We start from the raw sequence: 23995 nt of genomic DNA, 5'->3' as shown, positions 1-23995 counted from the left end.
CTCCCAAAGTGCTGGGATTAGCTGGGTGTGGTGGCTCACGCCTGTAATCCCAACACTTTGGGTGGCCAAGGCAAGAGGATTGCTTGATCCTACGAGTGGAGTTCAAAACCAGCCTGGTCAACATGGTGAAGGCCTGTCTCTCTACTAAAAATTCAAAAATTATCCGGGCGTATTGCAAGCTTTTAGTCCTACTTGGGAGGTTGATTTGGTAAGATCACTTGAGCCCAGGAGGTCAAGGGTGCAATGACCCATGATTGCACCATTGCACTACAGCTTGGGTGGACAGAGTGAGTCTCTATCTCAAAAACAAAACAAAACAAAAAATTATAAATGCTGGGATTACAGGTGTGAGGCACTCCACCCGGCATACACAAGATTCTTTCTTAACTTTCCTACTGTATATTTGTGACCCCTTCTCTTACAGCGAATGCCCTGGTTCAATTTATATTCACTTGCTCTGTCCTACAATACGTGCAAAATTATTTTGAAATTGTAAACCAATGCCAATCAAGGAATTTTTTTTTTTTTTGAGATGGAGTCTCACTCTGTATCCCAGGCAGGAGTGCAATGGTGCAATCTCGGCTCACTACAATCTCTGCCTCCCGGGTTCAAGCGATTCTCCTGCCTCAGCCACCCAAGTAGCTGAAATTACAGGCACCCGTCACCATGACCAGCTAATTTTTTTTTCTCTTTATTTTTAGTAGAGACAGGGTTTCACCATGTTGGCCAGGCTGGTTTCAAACTCTTGACCTCAAGTGATCCGCCCACCTCAGGCTCCCAAAGTGCTGGGATTACAGGTGTGAGCCACCACACCCTTTGGATTAATGAGTTCTTGAGCATGTCCCAGGTGACAGCATGGCTTGCCCCATTCTAGCCACATCCTTGCCCTTTATTAGCACACAAAAGCCATCCTTACATGGCTGCAAGCCCCCCTGATTTGGCTTCCATTTACTGTCTCACCTTCTCTCCTCTCTGTTTTTCAATCACACTTTGTACTCCATTCTTAGTCTCTTCCTTGCTATTTCTAGAACTTTCTAGTCTTTCTCAGGGCTCGGGGCTTTTGCATCGGTGTTTAACACCAGCTACTTCATTCATAAATATTTGTTTTAATTTACCCATTTAAAAAATATTTATTGTGTTTCTATTTGGGGTTTTTTGTTTTCAATCAGCCTACGTTGTGCTTTAAAGTGTCTATTTTTATAAGGCACTACTTTAGGCTTTCAAAAAATAGTAAATAAGATAGACTAAAAGCCATGGTCTCTGGGGCTTCCAATCTAGTGTGTTTGTAGAGAAGTAAAGGGAAGACAGACGGTGTCATCGACACGTGAATTATTTGGTAATTTTGAGTCACAATAGAGTTACAGAGAAAGGAACTAAAAACAGAGTAGGATAAGAGAAATTGAGAATTCTGATCTGGAAAGGTATTTCAGTTTTTTTTCTTTCGTTTTTTTTTTGGAGACAGAGTCTTACTCTATCATCCAGGCTGGAGTAGAGTGTAGCGATCTCTCCTCACTGCAGCCTCTGCCTTCCCCGGGCTCAAGCGATGCTCCCACCTCAGCCTCCCGAATAGCTGGGATTATAGGTGCACACCACCACGCCTGGCTAATTTTTGTTTCACGTTGGCCAGGCTATCCTCGAACTCCTGACCTCAAGTTATCTGCTGGCTTCGGCCTTCCAGAGTGCTGGGATTATAGGCATGAGCCAGCACACACAGCCGGTGTTTCCATTTTTAATAGAGTGATTAGGGTAGGACTCCCTGGGGAAGTGAGTTTTGAACAAAGGCGTGGAGGGAGGTGAGGGAGTGAATCATGGGGATCAGAAGAGGAGGAAGTGGAGACCTTCCCAGGAAGAGAGAATAGCCCGAGTGGAGATTCCTCCAGGTGTTCAAAGGACAAGCAAAGAGGCTGACATAGCTGTGGGGCACTGAGTGAGGGGGAAAAGAAGAAGCGATGTCAGGAATAAATTTATGGAAGGGTACAGATTGAGTAGGCTTGAAGGCTATTAAAAAATAAAATTTGGCCGGGCGCGGTGGCTCACGCTTGTAATCCCAGCACTTTGGGAGGCCGAGGCGGGTGGATCACGAGGTCAGGAGATCGAGACCACGGTGAAACCTCGTCTCTACTAAAAAAAAACACAAAAAAAATTAGCCGGGCGTGGTGGCGGGCGCCTGTAATCCCAGCTACTCGGAGAGGCTGAGGCAGGAGAATGGCGTGAACCCGGGAGATGGAGCTTGCAGTGAGCCGAGATTGCGCCACTGCACTCCAGCCTGGGCGACAGAGCGAGACTCCGTCTCAGAAAAAAAAAAATAATAAAATAAAATAAAATTTTAGGCCTGGCATGGTGGCTCATGCCTGTAATTCTAGCACTTTGGGAGGCTGAGGAAGGTGGATCACTTGAGCTCCAGAGTTGGAGACCAGCCTTGGCCAACATGGGGAAACCTCATTTCTGCTAAAAATACAAAAATTAGCTGAGGGTGGTAGTCCCAGCTACTCAGGAGTCCCAGCTACTCAGGAGAATCGCTTGAACCCAGGAGGTGGAGGTTGCAGTAAATAGAGATAGCACCACTGGTCTCCAGCCTTGGCGACAGTGAGACTCCATCTCAAAAATAAACAAATCAATAAACTTTTAACTGAAATATACTGTGCATGCCAAAAATAGCAAATATTTATACATGTTTAATTTAACAAATATTCACAAACCAACTACACTCATAGAACTCAGAGAGCACTCAGATAAAGAGAACTTAGTGGCACCCAGAGGCCTCTGTTTGCTCCCTTTCAGGCTCCGATTCCGTTCCCTCAGTAGCCCATATCCTGCCTTCCAATCAATGTAGATCAGTTTTTCCTGTTATATATTACAGTGATGAAATAATAAAATATTCTTCTGCAATTAGTTCTAATTTTAAAGATAAATTCTCAGCCGGCGCGGTGGCTCACGCCTGTAATCCCAGCACTTTGGGAAGCCGACGTAGGCAAATCACGAGGTCAGGAGTTCAAGACCAGCCTGGCCAACATGGTGAAATCCCGTCTCTACTAAAAATACAAATAATTAGCTGGGCGTAGAGGCGGGTGCCTGTAATCCCAGCTACTTGGGAGGCTGAGGCAGGAGAATTGCTTGAACCTAGGAGGCAGAGGTTGCAGTGAGCCGAGATCACACCACTGCACTCCAGCCGGGGTGACAAAAAATAAATAAATAAATAAATAAATAATAAATTCTCAAATCCAGATAGTAAATATGTTAGGCTGTGTGGACCCTAGAAACATCTGAGCCTCAACTACTAATTCTGCTATTGTGGCTTGAAAACAACCATAGACAAGACATAAGTAAATGAATGTGACTGGTGACTGGTGTTTCAAAAAAACTCTGTTTACAAAAACGCAACTGGCTGGATCTGGCCCATAGGCCTAGAGTTAGCCAATTCCTGCTTTCATTTGTAATTTTATTATTGTGAGTAGCTGTGAGGTCACGTCTGGATTTCGTCTTGGGAAGGGGAGGTAATCAATGGTGCTAACACTCTTTTTTGGTCTGGTAATTACCAATATTCTCCAATGCTCTTCTCACTACTTATACTTTTGTCAGGTTTCCCAGCTGAACAGGATCATCACAATGAAGAAAGACAAAGAAAGAAAGAACGAAAAACAAAACACCGACATAAATTTTCTGAAGAATTATTGCAGGAACTTAAGGAAATATTTGGAGAGAGCGGTTATCCCGATTTCACCACTAGGAAAACTCTGGCCGACAAATTTGATTGTCCAGTTAATGTAATAAACGTAAGTTCAACCTCATATGCATGTTTCTTAGATTTTTTTTTTTAGGAAAGGTCTCACTCCAGTCGCCCAGTCTGGAGTGCAATGGAGTGATCACGGCTCACTGCAGCCTCAACTTCCTGGGCTCAGGTGACTCCCCAACCTCAGCGCTCCCCACTTAGTAGCGGGGACTACAAGCTCCCACCACCACATGGCTTTGTATTTTTTGTAAAGATGGGAGTCTCACCATGTTGCCCAGGCAGGTGTTGAACTCCTGGAGTCAAGTAATGCACCCGTCTAGGCCTCCCAAAGTGCTGGGATTATAGGCGTTAGCCACCATCTCCAGCCATTTCCTAGAAAATTAAAGGGCAGTAAGTATAGATGGAGGTAGAAACCAGAAGATTAGACAAAAAGGCACAGAATTCAAAGAAATGGGAGAGAGTAATCAAAATATACACATCTATACAATTTTTTTTTTTTTTTTTGAGACGGAGTCTTGCTCTGTCCCCCAGGCTGGAGTGCAGTGGCGCAATCTCGGCTCACTGCAAGCTCCGCCTCCCGCGTTCACGCCATTCTCCTGCCTCAGCCTCTCCGAGTAGCTGGGACTACAGGCGCCCGCCACCACGCCCGGCTAATTTTTTGTATTTTTAGTAGAGACGGGGTTTCACCATGGTCTCGATCTCCTGACCTCGTGATCCGCCCGCCTCGGCCTCCCAAAGTGCTGGGATTACAGGCTTGAGCCACCGCGCCCGGCCACATCTATACAATTAATCCTCCATATCCACTGGTTCCACATGCACGGATTTAACTAACCACAAATGGAAAATATTTGGAAAATTTAAAAAAAGAAAATAGGCTGGGCCCAGTGGCTCACACCTGTAATCCCAGCTTTGATCCCACCACTGCACAATTTAAAAAAAATACAAATTTTAAAACAATACAGAATAAGAACTACTTATGTAGCATTTGTGTTATATTAGATATTAGGTCTTGTAAGTAATCTAGAGGTGGTTTTAAGGACATGAGAGGACATGCCCAGCATATATGCAAATACTACAGTTTTATGTAAGGGACAGAAACATCCTCAGGTCTTGGTATCCAGAACCAATTTGAGAGAAAATTGTACACACACACAATATGAAAAATACAGTCCTGTTGCGGTGGCTCATGCCTGTAGTCCTAGCCCTTTGGGAGGCCAAGGTGGGCGAATCACGAGGGCAGGAGTTTGAGACCAGCCTGACCAACACGGTGAAACCCCATCTCTACTAAAAATACAAAAATTAGCCAGGAGTGATAGTGACTGCCTGTAATCTCAGCTACCTGGGAGGCTGAGGCAGGAGAATCGCTGGAACCCGGGAGGTAGAGGCTGCAGTGAGCAGAGATCCCCCCACTGCACTCCAGCCTGGGTGACAGAGCGAGACTCCGTCTCAGAAAAAAAAAGAAAAAGAAAAGAAAAATATAAAGAATTAAGCAGTATATAGCATTTCATCACATAGGAAAATAGTATTATTCTGTATGTATGTTTGTGAAAATACAGTGGGTATGTATTGTGAAAACTAGACTGCAGTGAGGCAAATTTGGAAGCAGTGGATGAGTTGATGGTGCTGTAGTTGGTGGTGGCGGTGGTTTGGGCCAGCTTGCTAGCTGTGCAGGTGGATGGGACTAATGAGACTGTAGATGTTTGAGATGGAGCTGACAAAGTTTACTATGTGTGCGTTATGCTGTGAAAGGTAAGGTGGACCCAAAGGTTACTTGGATGTTTGACTTAAGTCTGTGGAAGATGAGAGTTGCCTTTTACTAAGGAGGGGACCTAGGGAAGGGCAGGTGTGTCAGAGAAATCAAAGTTTACATTTTGGACACATGTTTCACATGTCAGATAAACATACAAGTGGAAATACTAAGAGAACATTTGAATATGCAAGTCTGAAATTCAGGGGAGGGCACTTAGTAGGAGATACAAATTTGAAAATTGCCTGTTTATTAATAATGCCCTGGAATCTGGCACAAGCCCTAGCAGAGTGGTAAGGGCTTTACAATTACCTGCTGCATGAACCAATGTTTATGGACATTTTTCTGATATCATAGAATCAGTTGAGAAAATGCCTGTTAATTACTGTAAAAATTGATTCAACTAGAGCTATGTTTTACAAACAGAATGGCAAAGATTTCCCTTGCTCTCTATGTTCTGTAACAGTGCACAGACAGATTTATTGGTTGCTTGAAACTTGGAAGAAACTGCCCATTAATATAAACTAGAATAAGAATACAGATCAGGTTTTATATGAAAAAAATACAAAAATATTGTGTAAGTAATTTCGTTACTAATTTTTTTCTTTTTTCTTTTTTTTTTTTTTTTTGGAGATGGAGTCTCCCTTTGTCACCCAGGCTGGAGCACAGTGGCACGACCTCGGCTCACTGCAACCTCCGCCTCCCAGGTTCAAACAATTCTTCTGCCTCAATCTCCTGACTAGCTGTGACTACAGGGACACGCCACCATACCTGGCTAATTTTTCTATTATTAGTAGAGGCAGGGTTTCACCATATTGGCCAGGCTGGTCTCGAACTCCTGACCTCAGGTGATCCTCCTTCCTTGGCCTCCCAAAGTGACGGGATTACATGCTTGAGCCACCGCGCCTGGCCAGTTTGAAGAATTTTTTAACTTCCGTCTTGATTTCATTGTTGACCCAATGATCATTCAGGAACAGGTTAATTTCCATATATTTGCATGGTTTTGAAGTTTCCTTTTGGAGTTGATTCCCAGTTTTATTCCACTGTGTTCTGAGAGAGTACTTGATATAATTTCAATTTTGTTAAATTTATTGAGACTTGTTTCGTGACCTAGCATATGGTCTATCTTGGAGAAAATTCCTTGTGCTGATTAATAGAATGTACATTCTTCAGTTGTTGGGTAGAATGTTCTGTAAATATCTGTGAAGTCCATTTATTCCAGAGTATAGATTAAATCCATTGTTTTTTTGTTGACTTTGTCTTGATGACCTGTCTAGTGCTGTCACTGCAGTCTTGATGTCCTCCACTTTTTTTTTTTTTTTTTTTTTCTTTTTGAGATGGAGTTTCACTCTTGTTGCCCAGGCTGGAGTGCAATGCTGTGATCTTAGCTCATTGCAACCTCCATCTCCCAGGTTAAAGCGATTCTCCTGCCTCAGCCTCCCAAGTAGCTGGAATTATAGGCATGCACCACCACACCAGGCTAATTTTGTGTTTTCAGTAGAGATTTGTTGGCCAGGCTGGTCTTGAACTCCTGACCTCAGGTGATCTGCCTGCCTCAGCCTCTCAAAGTGCTGGGATTACAGGTGTGAGCCACCACGCCCGGCCGTCCTCCACTATTATTGTATTGCTGTCTAACCCATTTCTTAAGTCTGGTAGTAATTGTTTTATAAATTTGGGAACTCCAATTTTAGGTGCATATATATTTAGGATTGTGATATTTTCCTGTTGTACAAGGCCTTTTACCATTATATAATGTCCCTCTTTGTCTTTTCTACCTTCTGTTGCTTTAAAGTTTGTGTTGTGTGATAAAAAATAGCTACTCATGCTCACTTTTGGTGTCCATTGCCATGGTTGTCCTTTTCCACTCCTTTACCTTAAGTTGATGTGAGTTCCTATGTATTAGGTGAGTCTCTTGAAGGCAGCAGATACGTGATTGGTGAATTCTTATCCATTCTGCAATTCTGTATGTTTTAAGTGGAGCATTTAGGTCATTTACATTCAACGTTAGTATTGAGATGTGAGGTACTATTCCATTCACTGTGCTATTTGTTGCCTATATACCTTGGTTGGTTGGTTGGTTGGTTGGTTTGTTGGTTGGTTTGTTGGGACAGAGTCTTGCTCTGTTGCCCAGGCTGGAGTGCAATGATGCAGTCTTGGCTCACTGCAACTTCTGCCTCTCCGGTTCAAGTGATTCTCCTGTCTCATCCTCCCAAGTAGCTGGGATTACAGATGCCTGCCACCATGCCCAGCTAATTTTTGTATTTTTAGTAGAACTGGGGTTTCGTCATGTTGGCCAGGCTAGTCTCAAACTCCTGACCTCAAGTGATCCGCCTGCCTCAGCCTCCCAAAGTGCTGGGATTACAAGCATGAGCCACCACACTCGGCTATACTTTAGTGTTTTTTTATTGTTTTTTGTTGTTGCTGCATAGATCCTGTGAGATTTATGCTTTAAAAGGCTCTGTTTTGATGCGTTTCCAGGATTTATTTCAAGATTTTAGAGCTCCTTTTAGCAGTTCTTGTAGTGTGGCTTGGTAGTGGCAGATTATCTCACCATTTGTTTGTCTGAAAAAGACTATATCTTGATGGGGGTGGAGCCAAGATGGCCGAATAGGAACAGCTCCGGTCTCCAGCTCCCAGCCCCAGCGACACAGAAGACGGGTGATTTCTGCATTTCTGCTTGAGGTACCGGTTTCATCTCACTAGGGAGTGCCTAACAGTGGGTTCAGGACAGTCGGTGAAGCGCACTGTGCGCGAGCCGAAGCAGGGCGAGGCATTGCCTCACTCGGGAAGCGCAAGGGGTCAGGGAGTTCCCTTTCCTAGTCAAAGAAAGGGAAAACAGACGGCACCTGGAATATCGGGTCAGTCCCGTCCTAATACTGCGCTTTTCCAACGGGCCTGGAAAACGGCACACTAGGAGATTGTGTCCCGCACCTGGCTCGGAGGGTCCTATGCCCACAGAGTCTTGCTGATTGCTAGCACAGCAGTCTGAGATCACGCTGCAAGGCGGCAACGAGGCTGGGGGAGGGGCGCCCGCCATTGCCCAGGCTTGCTTAGGTAAACAAAGCAGCCAGGAAGCTCGAACTGGGTGGAGCCCACCACAGCTCAAGGAGGCCCGCCTGCCTCTGTAGGCTCCACCTCTGGGGGCAGGGCACAGACAACCAAAAACTCAGCGAGAACCTCCACAGCCTTAAATGTCCCTGTCTGACTGACAGCTTTGAAGAGAGTAGTGGTTCTCCCAGCACGCAGCTGGAGATCTGAGAACGGACAGACTGCCTCCTAAAGTGGGTCCCTCACCCCTGAGCAGCCTAACTGGGAGGCACCCCCCCAGTGGGACAGACTGACACCTCATTCAACCGGGTACTCCTCTGAGACAAAACTTTCAGAGGAACTATCAGACAGCTGAATTTGTGGTCTCACGAAAATCCGCTGTTCTGCAGCCACCGCTGCTGACACCCAGCCAAACAGGGTCTGGAGTGGACCTCTAGTAAACTCCAACAGACCTGCAGCTGAGGGTCTTGTCTGGTAGAAGGAAAATTAACAAACAGAAAGGGCATCCACACCAAAAACCCATCTGTACATCACCATCATCGAAGACAAAAAGTAGACAAAACCACAAAGATGGGGAAAAAACAGACCAAAAAAACTGGAAACTCTAAAAAACAGAGCACCTCTCCTCCTCCAAAGGAACGCAGTTCCTCACCAGCAACGGAACAAAGCTGGATGGAGGATGACTTTGATGAGTTGAGAGAAGAAGGCTTCAGACGATCAAACTACTCTGAGCTACGAGAGGAAATTCAAAACAATAGCAAAGAAGTTAAAAACTTTGAAAAAAAATTAGAAGAATGGATAACTAGAATAACCAATGGAGAGAAGGGCTTAAAGGAGATGATGGAGCTGAAAGCCAAGTTTCGAGAACTACGCGAAGAATGCAGAAGCCTCAGTAGCAGATGCGATCAACTGGAAGAAAGGGTATCGCTGATAGAAGATGAAATGAATGAAATGAAGAGAGAAGGGAAGTTTAGAGAAAAAAGAATAAAAAGAAATGAACAAAGCCTCCAAGAAATTTGGGACTATGTGAAAAGACCAAACCTACGTCTGATTGGTGTACCTGAAAATGATGGGGAGAATGGAACCAAGTTGGAAAACACTCTGCAAGATATTATCCAGGAGAACTTCCCCAATCTAGCAAGGCAGGCCAGCATTCAGATTCAGGAAATACAGAGAACGCCACAAAGATACTCCTCGAGAAGGGCAACTCCAAGACACATAATTGTCAGATTCACCAAAGTGGAAATGAAGGAAAAAATGTTAAGGGCAGCCAGAGAGAAAGGTCGGGTTACCCACAAAGGGAAGCCCATCAGACTAACAGCTGATCTCTCAGCAGAAACTCTACAAGCCAGAAGAGAGTGGGGGCCGATATTCAACATTCTTAAAGAAAAGAATTTTCAACCCAGAATTTCCTATCCCGCCAAACTAAGCTTCATAAGTGAAGGAGAAATAAAATACTTTACAGACAAGCAAACGCTGAGTGATTTTGTCACCACCAGGCCTGCCCTAAAAGAGCTCCTGAAGGAAGCACTAAACATGGAAAGGAACAACCGGTACCAGCCCCTGCAAAAACATGCCAAATTGTAAAGACCATCGAGGCTAGGAAGAAACTATAGCAACTAATGAGCAAAATAACCAACTAACATCATAATGACAGGATCAGATTCACACATAACAATATTCACGTTAAATGTAAATGGGCTAAATGCTCCAATCAAAAGACACAGACTGGCAAACTGGATAAGGAGTCAGGACCCATCAGTGTGCTGTATTCAGGAAACCCATCTCACGTGCAGAGACACACATAGACTCAAAATAAAGGGATGGAGGAAGATCTATCAAGCAACTGGAAAACAAAAAAAGGCAGGGGTTGCAATCCTAGTCTCTGATAAAATAGACTTTAAACCAACAAAGATCAAAAGAGACAAAGAAGGCCATTACATAATGGTAAAGGGATCAATTCAACAAGAAGAGCTAACTATCCTAAATATATATGCACCCAACACAGGAGCACCCAGATTCATAAAGCAAGTCCTCAGTGACCTACAAAGGGACTTAAACTCCCACACAATAATAATGGGAGATTTTAACACCCCACTGTCAGCATTAGACAGATCAACGAGACAGAAAGTTAACAAGGATATCCAGGAATTGAACTCAGCTCTACATAAAGTGGACCTAATAGACATCTACAGAACTCTCCACCCCAAATCAACAGAATATACATTTTTTTCAGCACCACACCACACCTATTCCAAAATTGACCACATAGTTGGAAGTAAAGCTCTTCTCAGCAAATGTAAAAGAACAGAGATTATAACAAACTGTCTCTCAGACCACAGTGCAATCAAACTAGAACTCAGGATTAAGAAACTCAGTCAAAACCGCTCAACTACATGGAAACTGAACAACCTGCTCCTGAATGACTATTGGGTACATAATGAAATGAAGGCAGAAATAAAGATGTTCTTTGAAACCAACGAGAACAAAGACACAACATACCAGAATCTCTGGGACACGTTCAAAGCAGTGTGTAGAGGGAAATTTATAGCACTAAATGCCCACAAGAGAAAGCAGGAAAGATCCAAAATTGACACCCTAACATCACAATTAAAAGAACTAGAAAAGCAAGAGCAAACACATTCAAAAGCTAGCAGAAGGCTAGAAATAACTAAAATCAGAGCAGAACTGAAGGAAATAGAGACACAAAAAACCCTTCAAAAAATTAATGAATCTAGGAGCTGGTTTTTTGAAAAGATCAACAAAATTGATGGACCGCTAGCAAGACTAATAAAGAAGAAAAGAGAGAAGAATCAAATAGATGCAATAAAAAATGAAAAAGGGGATATCACCACCGATCCCACAGAAATACAATCTACCATCAGAGAATACTACAAACACCTCTATGCAAATAAACTAGAAAATCTGGAAGAAATGGATAAATTCCTCGACAAATACACCCTCCCAAGACTAAACCAGGAAGAAGTTGAATCTCTGAATAGACCAATAACAGGTTCTGAAATTGTGGCAATAATCAATAGCTTACCAACCAAAAAGAGTCCAGGACCTGATGGATTCACAGCTGAATTCTACCAGAGGTACAAGGAGGAACTGGTACCATTCCTTCTGAAACTATTCCAATCGATAGAAAAAGAGGGAATCCTCCCTAACACATTTTACGAAGCCAGCATCGTCCTGATACCAAAACCTGGCAGAGACATAACCAAAAAAGAGAATTTCAGACCAATATCCTTGATGAACATTGATGCAAAAATCCTCAATAAAATACTGGCAAACCGAATCCAGCAGCACATCAAAAAGCTTATCCACCATGATCAAGTGGGCTTCATCCCTGGGATGCAAGGCTGGTTCAACATACGCAAATCAATAAATGTAATCCAGCATATAAACAGAACCAAAGACAAAAACCACATGATTATCTCAATAGATGCAGAAAAGGCCTTTGACAAAATTCAACAACCCTTCATGCTAAAAACTCTCAATAAATTAGGTATTGATGGGACGTATCTCAAAATAATAAGAGCTATCTACGACAAACCCACAGCCAATATCATACTGAATGGGCAAAAACTGGAAGCATTCCCTCTGAAAACTGGCACAAGACAGGGATGCCCTCTCTCACCGCTACTATTCAACATAGTGCTGGAAGTTCTGGCCAGAGCAATCAGGCAAGAGAAGGAAATAAAGGGTATTCAATTAGGAAAAGAGGAAGTCAAATTGTCCCTGTTTGCAGATGACATGATTGTATATCTAGAAAACCCCATTGTCTCAGCCCAAAATCTCCTTAAGCTGATTAGCAACTTCAGCAAAGTCTCAGGATACAAAATTAATGTACAAAAATCACAAGCATTCTTGTACACCAATAACAGACAAACAGAGAGCCAAATCATGAGTGAACTCCCATTCACAATTGCTTCAAAGAGAATAAAATACCTAGGAATCCAACTTACAAGGGACGTGAAGGACCTCTTCAAGGAGAACTACAAACCACTGCTCAATGAAATAAAAGAGGATACAAACAAATGGAAGAACATTCCATGCTCATGGGTTGGAAGAATCAATATCGTGAAAATGGCCATACTGCCCAAGCTAATTTATAGATTCAATGCCATCCCCATCAAGCTACCAATGACTTTCTTCACAGAATTGGAAAAAACTACTTTAAAGTTCATATGGAACCAAAAAAGAGCCCGCATCGCCAAGTCAATCCTAAGCCAAAAGAACAAAGCTGGAGGCATCACGCTACCTGACTTTAAACTATACTACAAGGCTACAGTAACCAAAACAGCATGGTACTGGTACCACAACAGAGACATAGATCAATGGAACAGAACAGAGCCCTCAGAAATGATGCCGCATAGCTACAACTATCTGATCTTTGACAAACCTGACAAAAACAAGAAATGGGGAAAGGATTCCCTATTTAATAAATGGTGCTGGGAAAACTGGCTAGCCATATGTAGAAAGCTGCAACTGGATCCCTTCCTTACACCTTATACAAAAATTAATTCAAGATGGATTAAAGACTTATATGTTAGACCTAAAACCATTAAAATCCTACAAGAAAACCTAGGCAATACCATTCAGGACATAGGCGTGGGCAAGGACTTCATGTCTAAAACACCAAAAGCAATGGCATCAAAAGCCAAAATCGACAAATGGGATCTCATTAAACTAAAGAGCTTCTGCACAGCAAAAGAAACTATCATCAGAGTGAACAGGCAACCTACACAATGGGAGAAAATTTTTGCAACCTACTCATCTGACAAAGGGCTAATATCCAGAATCTACAATGAACTCAAACAAATTTACAAGAAAAAAACAAACAACCCCATCAAAAAGTGGGCAGAGGACATGAACAGACACTTCTCAAAAGAAGACATTTATGCAGCCAAAAAACACATGAAGAAATGCTCCTCATCACTGGCCATCAGAGAAATGCAAATCAAAACCACAGTGAGATACCATCTCACACCAGTTAGAATGGCCATCATTAAAAAATCAGGAAACAACAGGTGCTGGAGAGGATGTGGAGAAATAGGAACACTTTTACACTGTTGGTGGGACTGTAAACTAGTTCAACCATTGTGGAAGTCAGTGTGGCGATTCCTCAGGGATCTCGATCTAGAAATACCATTTGACCCAGCCATCCCATTACTGGGTATATACCCAAAGGACTATAAATCATGCTGCTATAAAGACACATGCACACGTATGTTTATTGCGGCACTATTCACAATAGCAAAGAGTTGGAACCAACCCAAATGTCCAACAACGATAGACTGGATTAAGAAAATGTGGCACATATACACCATGGAATACTATGCAGCCATAAAAAATGATGAGTTCGTGTCCTTTGTAGGGACATGGATGAAACTGGAAAACATCATTCTCAGTAAACTATCGCAAGGACAAAAAACCAAACACCGCATGTTCTCACTCATAGGTGGGAATTGAACAATGAGAACTCATGGACACAGGAAGGGGAACATCACGCTCCGGGGACTGTTGTGGGGTGGGGGGAAGGGGGAGGGACAGCATTAGGAGATACACCTAATGCTAAATGACGAATTAATGGGTGCAGGAAATCAACATGGCACATGGATACATATGTAACAAACCTGCACATTGTGCACATGTACCCTAAAACCCTAAAGTATAATAAAAAAAAAAAAAAAAAAAAAAAAAAAAAGACTATATCTTTTCTTCATTTATGATGCTTACTTTCACTGGATACAAAATTCTTGGCTGATAATTGTTTTGTTTAAGGAGGCTGAAGATAGGGCCCCAATCCCTTCTAGCTTGTAGAGTTTCTGGTTAGAAATTTGCTGTTAGGCCGGGCACGGTGGCTCACGCCTGTAATCCCAGCACTTTGGGAGGCCGAGGTGGGCGGATCACGAGGTCAGGAGATCGAGACCATCCTGGCTAACACGGTGAAACCCCGTCTCTACTAAAAATACAAAAAAAAATTAGCCGGGCGAGGTGGCGGGCGCCTGTAGTCCCAGCTACGCGGGAGGCTGAGGCAGGAGAATGGCGTGAACCCCCGGGGGCGGAGCCTGCAGTGAGCTGAGATCGTGCCACTGCATTCCAGCCTGGGTGAAAGAGCGAGACTCTGTCTCAAAAAAAAAAAAAAAAAAAAGAAATTTGCTGTTAATCTGATAGGTTATCCTTTATAAGTTTCCTGGCTTTTGTCTCATGGCTCTTAAGATTCTTTCCTTCATCTTAACTTTAGACGAACTTGACAACAAGTGCCTAGGCGATTTTTTTTTTTGGAATGGATTTCCCAGATGTTCTTTGAGCTTCTTGTATATGGATGTCTAGGTCTCTAACAAGTCCAGGGAAGTTTTCCTTGATTATTCTCCCAAATATGTCTTTCAAACTTTTAGATTTCTCTTCTTCCTCAGGAATGCCAATTATTCTTAGGCTTGGTCATTTAACATAATCCCAAACTTCTTGGAGGCTTTGTTCATTTTTTCTTATTCTTTTTTCTTTGTCTTTGTTGGATGAGATTAATTCAAAAATCTTGTCTTCAAGCACTGAAGTTCTTTCTTCTGCTTGTTTGATTCTATTGCTGAGGCTTTCCAGAGAATTTTGCATTTCTCTAAGTGCATCTATTATTTCCTGAAGTTTTTATTGTTTTTTATTTATGCTATATATTTCACTGAAGATTTCTCCCCTTATTCCTTTTATTAGTTTTTTCATCTCCTTAAATTGTACTTCACCTTTCCCTGGTGCATCCTTGACTAGCTGAATAACTGACTTTCTGAATTCTTTTTTGGGTAAGTCATGGATTTCTTTTTGGTTTGGCTCCATTGCTGGTGAGGTAGTGTGATTTTTTGGGGGGGGTGTTAAAGAACCTTGCTTTGTCATATTACCAGAATTATTTTTCTGGTTCCTTCTCACTTGGGTAGGCCATGTCAGAGGGAAGTGCTAGGGCTCAAGGCTGCTGTTCAGATTCTTTTGTCCCACACGGTGTTCCCTTGATGTAGTACTCTTTCTCTTTTCCCAGGGATATGGCTTCCTGAGAGCTGAGCTATAGTGGTTATCTCTCTTCTGGATCTAGCCACCCAGCAGGTCTACCAGGCTCTGGGCTGGTACTGGGGGTTGTCGAGTCCTGTGATTTGAACCATCTGCAGGTCTCTCAGCTGTGGATACCAGCACCTGCTCTGGTGGAGGTGGCAGGGGGTGTGAAATGGACCCTGTGAAGGACCTTAGTTTTGGTTGTTTCATGCACTATTTTTCTGCTTGTTGGCTTCCTGCCAGGAGGTCCCATTTTGAAGAGAGCATCAGAGTATTTGGGGCATCTCCTGGGCCCTTCAGGAGCAATCTACTTCCTTCAGAAGGTCTGTGGGTTCTCTCAGCTTTCCTGCTTTATTCCTGCAGTAGTTCTGGAGCAAAATTTCACCATGCGAGTCTCCACACACTGCTCTGTCCGTCTGTGTGGGAACCACAATCTAGTCCTGCCTCTTGTCTGTCATGATCTCTCAATTCTTCAATCGAGTTAAAACTTTAAATGCCAGGCAGCTGAAGCTCTGGCAGTGGCACAGTCCTTTCTGTAAATACATATTCTTATAGTATTACCACTTCTTTTTTACATTTCTGAATTTCCGACTATTAAGTTTCTCAATTTTGGTATTGCTTACTAATCATTTTCCATGCCCATCAAAGGACAGGCTTATGAAAGGGAGTTCATGGAAACTGGCAATTTAAATTGCATTGCATTGCATTGCACTGAGCTGACTGTTTTTACAGAAAGTGCCCCTATTGTAATCAGGAGGCAATCATGACTAGGGCAGGAGCATAGGAGGCCCTGTGATACATGAAAGCAGACACTTGCTTTTTTTGGTTAGGCTCTCATGAGCACTGCCTCCCACTGGCTCTTTAATCTCTGACAAATTCGTGACTCTCCTAGTCCCTTTTCTGTTGCTTAGACCAGAATATCTGAAATTGAGTGATTTATAAAGAAAACATTTATTTCTTATAGTTATGGAGGCTGAGAAGTCCAAGGTCAAGGGGCTGCATCTGGTGAGAGCTTTCTTGCTGTTGGAGAATAAGGTGGTACAGGGTATCACATGGCAAGGTGGCTGAGGGTACTAGCTCAGGGGTCTCTTACTCTTGTAAAGCCACCAGCACCGCTCCCATGATAACCCATTAATCTATTAATCCATGAATGTGTTAATCCATTCATGAGGGCAAAGTCCTCATGATCCAATCACATTTTAAGGCCTCACCTCTCAGTGCTGCCATGTTGAAGATTAAGATTTTGGGGTTTTTTTGCTTGTTTGTTTTTCTTTTTTTCTTTTTTTTTTTTTTTTTTTGAGATGGAGTTTTGCTCTTGTTGCCCAGGCTGGAGTGCAATGGCACGATCTTAGCTCACTGCAACCTCTGCCTCCCCGGTTCAAGCAATTCTCCTGCCTTAGCCTCCCAAGTAGCTGGGATTACAGGCACATGCCACCATGCCTGGCTAAGTTTGTACTTTTAGTAAATACGGGGTTTCTCCATGTTGGTCAGGCTGGTCTCGAACTCCCGACCTCAGGTGATCTGCCCACCTCGGCCTCCAAAAGTGCTGGGATTACAGGCGTGAGTCACTGCACCCAGCCGAAGATACGGTTTTATAAAACAAAATTATCTGAGACAGATCTTAATCAATTTAGGAAGTTCTGTCAAGGTTAAGAACGTGCCTGTGACACAGCTTCAGGAGGTCCTGATGATATGTGCCCAAGGTGGTCAGGCCACAACTTGGTTTTAAACATTTTAGGCAGACATAACGCATCAGTGGATACATGTCAAGATGTACATTGGTTGGGTCTGGAAAGGCAGGACAACTGGAAGCAGGGGCTTCCAAGTCATAGGCAGATTCAAAGATTTTCTGATTGGTAGTTACTTGAAAGAGTTATCACTAGAAAGGAAATGTCTGGGTTACCATAAGGAATTGTGGAGACCAAAGTGTTGTCATGCTGATGAAGCCACCAGGTACCAGACTTCAGAGAGAATAGACTGTAAATGTTTCTTATCGGACTTGAAGAGCATGTTCTATGTTTCTTATCATACTTGAGGAGTCTGTTTTATCAGTAATCCCAAAAGAAAGGAGGGTATAATGAGGCATGTCTGGCTCCCCTTTGCCATCATGGTCTGAACTAATTTTTCAGTTAACTTTGGAAAGCCCTTGGCTGAGAGGAGGGGTCCATTCAGATGGTTGGGGGGCCTTAGAATTGTATTTTTGGTTTACAGTTTCAAGATGAGTTTTGGTGGGGATATTTAAACCACAGCACTCCTGTACCTCAGCTTTCTCTAAAATATGTGTAATTTTCTGTGTCGTAGGTGCCTGGTTCATTGTGCCTAGTCATAGTTTTGTTTTACACAATTATCCTGTGTGTGGATCAAAGATCCTTGTAGCTTCAGTGCTCCTAATAGCCTAAAGCAATTCTGAACTTGGTAGCACAGGACATGGAAATATAAAAACAAGATGTTCCTGCTAGATTATGCAAGTAACTTACCCTGTAGCCTGAACTATAAGAATTACCTCCCGCCGGGCACAGTGGCTCACGCCTATAATCCCAGCACTTTGGGAGGTCAAGGCAGGCAGATCACGAGGTCAGGAGATCGAGACCATCCTGGGTGACACGGCGAAACCCTGTCTCTACTAAAAATACAAAAAAAATTAGCCGGGCATGGTGGCGGGCACCTGTAGTCCCAGCTACTCAGGAGGCAGAGGCAGGAGAAGAGCGTGAACCTGGGAGGCAGAGCTTGCAGTAAGCCGACATTGCGCCACTGCACTCCAGCCTGGGCGACAGAGCAAGACTCCGTCTCAAAAAAAAAAAAAAAAAAAAGAATTATCTCCCTTATTCAAATCATAGCTTCTTAGGATACAAAAAGCATTTTCTCATCTCTGCCTCCCTCAAAGCCTGAATAATTTGGGTATTTGAATATTATCCTCTTTCTATGGGAGAGAAAAATAAAGATTAGACAAATTGAATGAAATAACTAGGGTTATTCTAAATATATATTTGGTCTTCTGCTGTTTCCTGGCATGCAATTCTCAAAATACTTAGAATCTCCGAAGTGATGTCTTTTTCTACACTAATGAGTTGACTGATGGGTAGTAGACCCTAGTAGCTTCAGGATGAGAGCTGTAAATATCCAAGCAGGATTAGAGGGTTGGGACTTTCAGCCCCACCCTCCAACTTCTGGGGAGGGGAAGGTGCTGATGGTTAAGTTGATCACCAGCAGTTGATGCTTTAATCAATCATGCCTGTGCAATGAAGCCTCTGTTTAAAAAAAAAAGAAAGTAAAAAGAAAAAGGAAAAAAAAAGTGGGTTTGGGGAGCTTCCAGATAGCTGAACATGTGGAAGTTCCTGGAGGGTGGCTTGTCCAGGGAGGGCATGAAAGCTCTGCACCCCTTCCCCCATCTCACCCTATGAATCTATATACTTTGTAACAAACTGGTAAACATGCGTAATTCCGGCCGGGCGCGGTGGCTCACGCTTGTAATCCCAGCACTTTGGGAGGCCGAGGCGGGCGGATCACGAGGTCAGGAGATCGAGACCACGGTGAAACCCCGTCTCTACTAAAAATACAAAAAATTAGCCGGGCGTGGTGGCGGGCGCCTGTAGTCCCAGCTACTCGGAGAGGCTGAGGCAGGAGAATGGCGTGAACCCGGGAGGCGGAGCTTCCAGTGAGCCGAGATTGCGCCACTGCACTCCAGCCTGGGTGACAGAGTGAGACTCCGTCTCAAAAAAAAAAAAAAAACATGCGTAATTCCCTGAGTTCTGTGAGCTGCTCTGGCAAGTTAATCAAACCCAAAAAGGAGGTCACAGGAGCCCCAACCCGAAGCCAGTCAGTCAAAAGTTGTAAAAGCCCAGACTTGCAACTGGCATCTGAAGGAGGGGCAGTCTTGCAGGACTGAGCCCTCGACCTGTGGGATCTGACAGTGTTTCCAGGTAGGCAGTGCTGGAAATGAATTGGAGAACACCCAGCTGGTGTGCACTGCAGAACTGATTGCTTGCCTTGTGTGCGGGGAAACACATTTGCTCACAGTAGTCTTTCTGTGACTGTTGTGGTATGAGAGCAGAGGAAAAATGGTTTGTTTATTCTCCTCAGAGAGTCATACAACAAATATATGGTCAATAAATAATTGAAACAATTGCACTCTTTACTTGTGACCCTTGAACCCAGTGTATGTAAGAATTACATGCATATATGCAACAGAAATGGTATCAGAAAATACATTATTAATTCTTCCTGGTGGAAGAGCATGAGTAAATAGCAGGGTTGTAGGAACAATCCACATCTATGTGGAACAGCTGGGAGCTTCTTCTGTAGCACAGAGTGGGTCTCAGTGAGCAAGCAAGAGAAGATTGCATATAGGTCACAAGTAGGTTGGAGATAGATTCTGGACAGCCTAGGTTTACACGTAAACCATGGTGTCACTGTCTCCAGTGAAGGAGGTTATGGTTCTAGAAATGCATGATGCATGACATCTGGTATCATATGTGCAGTTCTAGGAGAGGTTGTCTTATTTTTTATAAGCTTTAATGTCCGAAGGCAAGTCAGGGACTCTGCTTTTTAAGAGGCTTAAAAAGAAAAAGCCTCCTACATTAAGGAATGCATACAGGAATATAATCAGATAAGTAGATTTGATAATACAATATTATCTTTTCCCTTTAGAACTGGTTCCAGAATAATAGAGCCAGACTAACACCTGAAGAAAGACATAGAATATTTCTTATTTGGAAAAAACACGATTTCCCAGTCCAAGCCCGTCCATTTTTAAGACTCCAGGAAACCCAGGCTGCAGCTTCCAACTATGCCACAGAGCAGAGTTTTTCCTGTGCCAAGAGGGCTCTGATGAGAAGAGCTGGTTGCTCCCCTCTGGAGAAACAGAGGATTCCCAGTCAACAGATGGGCTACAATTGCTTCTCTTTGGAGAACCAAGAGACTCCCAGTCAACAGGTGGGCTCCATGTGCTCTTCTCTGGAGAAACCAGGGATTCCCAGTCAACAGGTGGCCTCCCAGAGCTCGTATCTGGTCACAGGTACTGAAAAGCACCCAGGCTGTGCTAGGAGTATGGAGGTGACACAGGAAGTGAACATTCTACTGCCTATCGTTTTCTCAGCTACAACTGTGCAGAATGCCTTCATCCTCCCCCATCTTCTGTGCCATAGTTTCATGGAGAAAGGACTGAAACCAGGGAAAGCCAGCATGCAAGTCCCTTCCTTTTGGATTACGCTCAAGATGCATATGGGGTGAAGAAAGACCATTGTCGTTGCTCATTCTGTCTCTCACTACTGCAAGAACAGCAGCAGAATGATTGGCAGTATCACCCGCAGCAGCACCAACAGGCTCAAAATTACTCAGAGGGGATGATGTTCCAGGAACAGCTGCCGATGGACTCAGGTCCTTGGGATCTAGGGAAGCAGTGGCCCTCAGTTCAGTCACAGCTGCAGAGTCAACTGCCTCAGAATAATGGAAAGCCCTTGTGCTCTCAACTGCAGCATGTGCCTCCCCAAATAGCTGCCGACTCACCCTTGCTGCCTCTGGGGCAAGATATGCAGGAAGGGGCTTCAAGCAACTCACGACTCAAACGCAGCAGTTTTAGGTTGAGGGGTCTACACGGGCCTGCCACAGAGACCCAAGGATGCAGCTTTGCAAAGTATTGTTAAGTGTCAGAGAACCATAGCCACAGGTCAAGCCCACAGTCACCCACACAGCAGGCCAAAGCAAAGCCATCTCCAGAAGCCTCCACATAAAAAGTAAAAGTAAAAATAAGTAAATAAATAAATAAAAATAAATTAAAAAAAAAAAAAGCCAGCTGAGGTGAGGTTGTTTGAGCTTAAGGGTTCATGACCAGAGCCTGGGCAACGTGGTGAGACCCCATCTCTAAAAAAAAAACTTTTTAAAAAAATTATTTGTGTGTGATAGTGAGCTGCTGTGGTACCAGCTACTCAGGAAGCTGGTTCAAGAGGATTGCTTGAGCCCAAGAGTTCAAGACCAGCCTGGGAAACATTTCTCCAAAAAAAAAAAATTTAAGCCAGGCACAATGGCATGTGCCTGTAGTCCCATTTAACTGGGAGGCTGAGATGGAAGTATCACTTGAGCCTGGGAGCTGGAGGCTACAGTGAGCTGTGATGGTTCCACTATACTCCGGCCTGAGTGACTGAGTGAGATCCTGTCTCAAAAAAAAAAAAAAGTCTTCAGGAAGGCTCCATGAGCTGCTGGTTCCTTCTCGTAGAGAAGCAGTGTCCATATGTGTTATAGCTCCTGAGCTCCTGACCATATACTTTATGGTGGCCTGGAGAAGCTTGACTCCACAGAGTATGGATTGAAAAACCAACAACTGCTGGGCGGGATGGCTTAGCTGGGTGTGGTGGCACACACCTGTAATCCTAGCACTTTGGGAGGCCAAGGCAAGTGGATCACATGAGATCAGGAGTTCGAGACTAGCCTGATCAACATGTCAAAACCCGGTCTCTACAAAAAATTCAAAAAATTAGCCGAGCATGGTGGCGTGCGTCTGTGGTCCCAGCTACTCGGAGGCTGAGGCACACGAATGGCTGAACCCAGGAGGAAGAGGTTGCAGTGAGCCGAGATCCCACCACTGCCCTCCAGCCTAGGCAACAGAGTGAGACTCTGTCTTAAAAAAAAAGAAAAAAAAAAAAAAAAAAAAAAATATATATATATATATATACATAACAAAATAATCATATATATGGAAAGAAAGAGCATGTAAAGGTAATTATGTCATTATAAAAAACACTATAAATGCATTTTTTTCTCAACTGATTTTTTGAAAACTGCATAAAAGTATATGTATATAACGTATAAGTTGGTCCTGTAACACAGAAGTTTAATATATGTATTTTGACAATAACAGGAGGTACTGATCACAGATGCTAATAAAAATGATCATAGCTGCTGAAGTAATCCTTATAATAATGTATTGCTGGATTTTAATATAATAGACGTAATATATATACCCCAAAAACAGGGGAAAGAGAAATAGTCATACAGGAGTAACACCTATGTATATTTCACTGGACTTAAGCTAATATAAATCTGAAACTAATTCCGATCAGATATGTATGGCAAACCCTAGAGAAACCACTTCTAAACACTCAAAATATACAGCAAAAATTAATGAAAACGTTGGCCAGGCATAGTGGCTTATGCCTGTAATCCCAGCACTTTGAGAGGCCAAGGCAGAGACAACACCTGAGCCCAGGAGTTTGAAGCTGCAGTGAGCTATGATAGTGCCACTGCATTCCAGCCTGGGTGACAGAGAGATACCCTGTCTCCAAAAAAGAAAAATAAAATGCTATTTAATATATTAGAAACTACTCATTAAATGCAAAAGAAATCAGTAAATATCATGCCGGCCATCTTTTCAAATACCCCACTTACAATGGTCCCAGCATAATTGGGGTGGCCCCCAAAGCTGAGGACTGGATCTTCCCGCAGCTCTGCAGGACCAGACGACGCGACAGTGAACAACCGCACCATCAAGACTGTCTCAGCCTTCTGCACCAATCCCGAACCCTATTCCTGCAGACTCTGGGCCAGGACCTAAACCAAAGCTGCAGCTCGCTGGGGCAACATTGATTGCCCAAGGTGAGGACTGAGCACAGATAGCCCTGGGGACTCTCTAGAGCAGACTCCTGATAGTGCAACCAATGGCAAGTGTGAACCGCTAGACAGAATCCTGTCTCCAGGTAACGGAGGCCGAGAATTGACAAACCCAGGATATGGCGCCTAGGCCAACAGGAAACACAGACAGCCTGTTACTAAGCAGAAACTGGACTCTAAGCCCTTAAAAAGTGACAAAAATATTTTCTACTAGCCAAATTTAAATTTTGTTTGCCTTCCACAGCAATGAGGCATCCTCACATGTGACCTGGATGGGCACTTTAATTTTTAAAACCAGATCCCAATCCCCACCAGGCGTTCAGTGTTCTTTACCCTCACTCACACATTTTTTATTTTGTTTCTTTTTTTTTTCCACACTCTTGATTTTGATTGTACCTCTGCCTCAGCCTACTACCATTCATAGCGTTTAAACTTTAAAAACCGTCACAAGGAGAATCAAGGATCTCACCAGAATACCCCTGTATCAAAACCAGTTCACACACTGGTACAGATGGACGTCGGTGGTCTATGGGGTTGGCACCTGGACTCTGGTGGGCTCAATGTTTTACTTCAGCCGGAAAATGACGAAGCCATCAGGTGATGACGTAGAGCAAAAGGATGTCTCAACAAGTGAAGGACCCAGTGAACTATCTGAACTCCCAAAAGGGTTTTATGTGGAAATGATTGTCACATATGAAGATTTTGTTCCAATGATTGACAAGATCCTCAACTACTGGAAATCATGGACTAGTGGCCCTGGTGCAGAACCAGGATTGGCTGCTGAATTCTGAAAACCAGGACTTGGTTCAACATTTACATTTGAGAGA

General features: G+C 43.5%; 2 protein-coding genes across 2 annotated transcripts; both read left to right on the top strand.

Moving 5' to 3' along the window:
- The first annotated feature begins 2285 nt into the window (after positions 1 to 2285).
- On the top strand, positions 2286 to 22416 carry CPHXL2 (cytoplasmic polyadenylated homeobox like 2). The gene is given in 3 exon segments (XM_055299585.2): positions 2286 to 3773; positions 20214 to 20604; positions 20607 to 22416. Coding segments are annotated over 3 exon segments (1218 nt in total). The 5' UTR covers positions 2286 to 3548; the 3' UTR covers positions 21209 to 22416.
- LOC129492713 (small integral membrane protein 26-like) lies at positions 22400 to 23959 on the top strand. The gene is made up of 2 exons (XM_055297904.1): positions 22400 to 22422; positions 23620 to 23959. The coding sequence occupies exons 1-2, from the start codon at positions 22400 to 22402 to the stop codon at positions 23957 to 23959; spliced, it is 363 nt and encodes a 120-aa protein (XP_055153879.1).
- The last annotated feature ends 36 nt before the right edge of the window (positions 23960 to 23995 follow it).

This window comes from Symphalangus syndactylus, chromosome 11 (assembly GCF_028878055.3).
Source record: "Symphalangus syndactylus isolate Jambi chromosome 11, NHGRI_mSymSyn1-v2.1_pri, whole genome shotgun sequence".
NCBI classification, from domain to species: domain Eukaryota; kingdom Metazoa; phylum Chordata; class Mammalia; order Primates; family Hylobatidae; genus Symphalangus; species Symphalangus syndactylus.
Note: the sequence above shows the minus strand (reverse complement) of the source record. Positions and strands in the feature narration are given on the sequence as shown.

Excerpts from the sequence above, each read along its gene's own strand:
- LOC129492713 (XM_055297904.1), top strand. The coding sequence starts at position 22,400 with ATGTATTTTGACAATAACAGGAG. Across the intron at positions 22,423-23,619 it reads TATTTTGACAATAACAGGAG|GAGAATCAAGGATCTCACCA; the intron begins GTACTGATCACA and ends AACCGTCACAAG.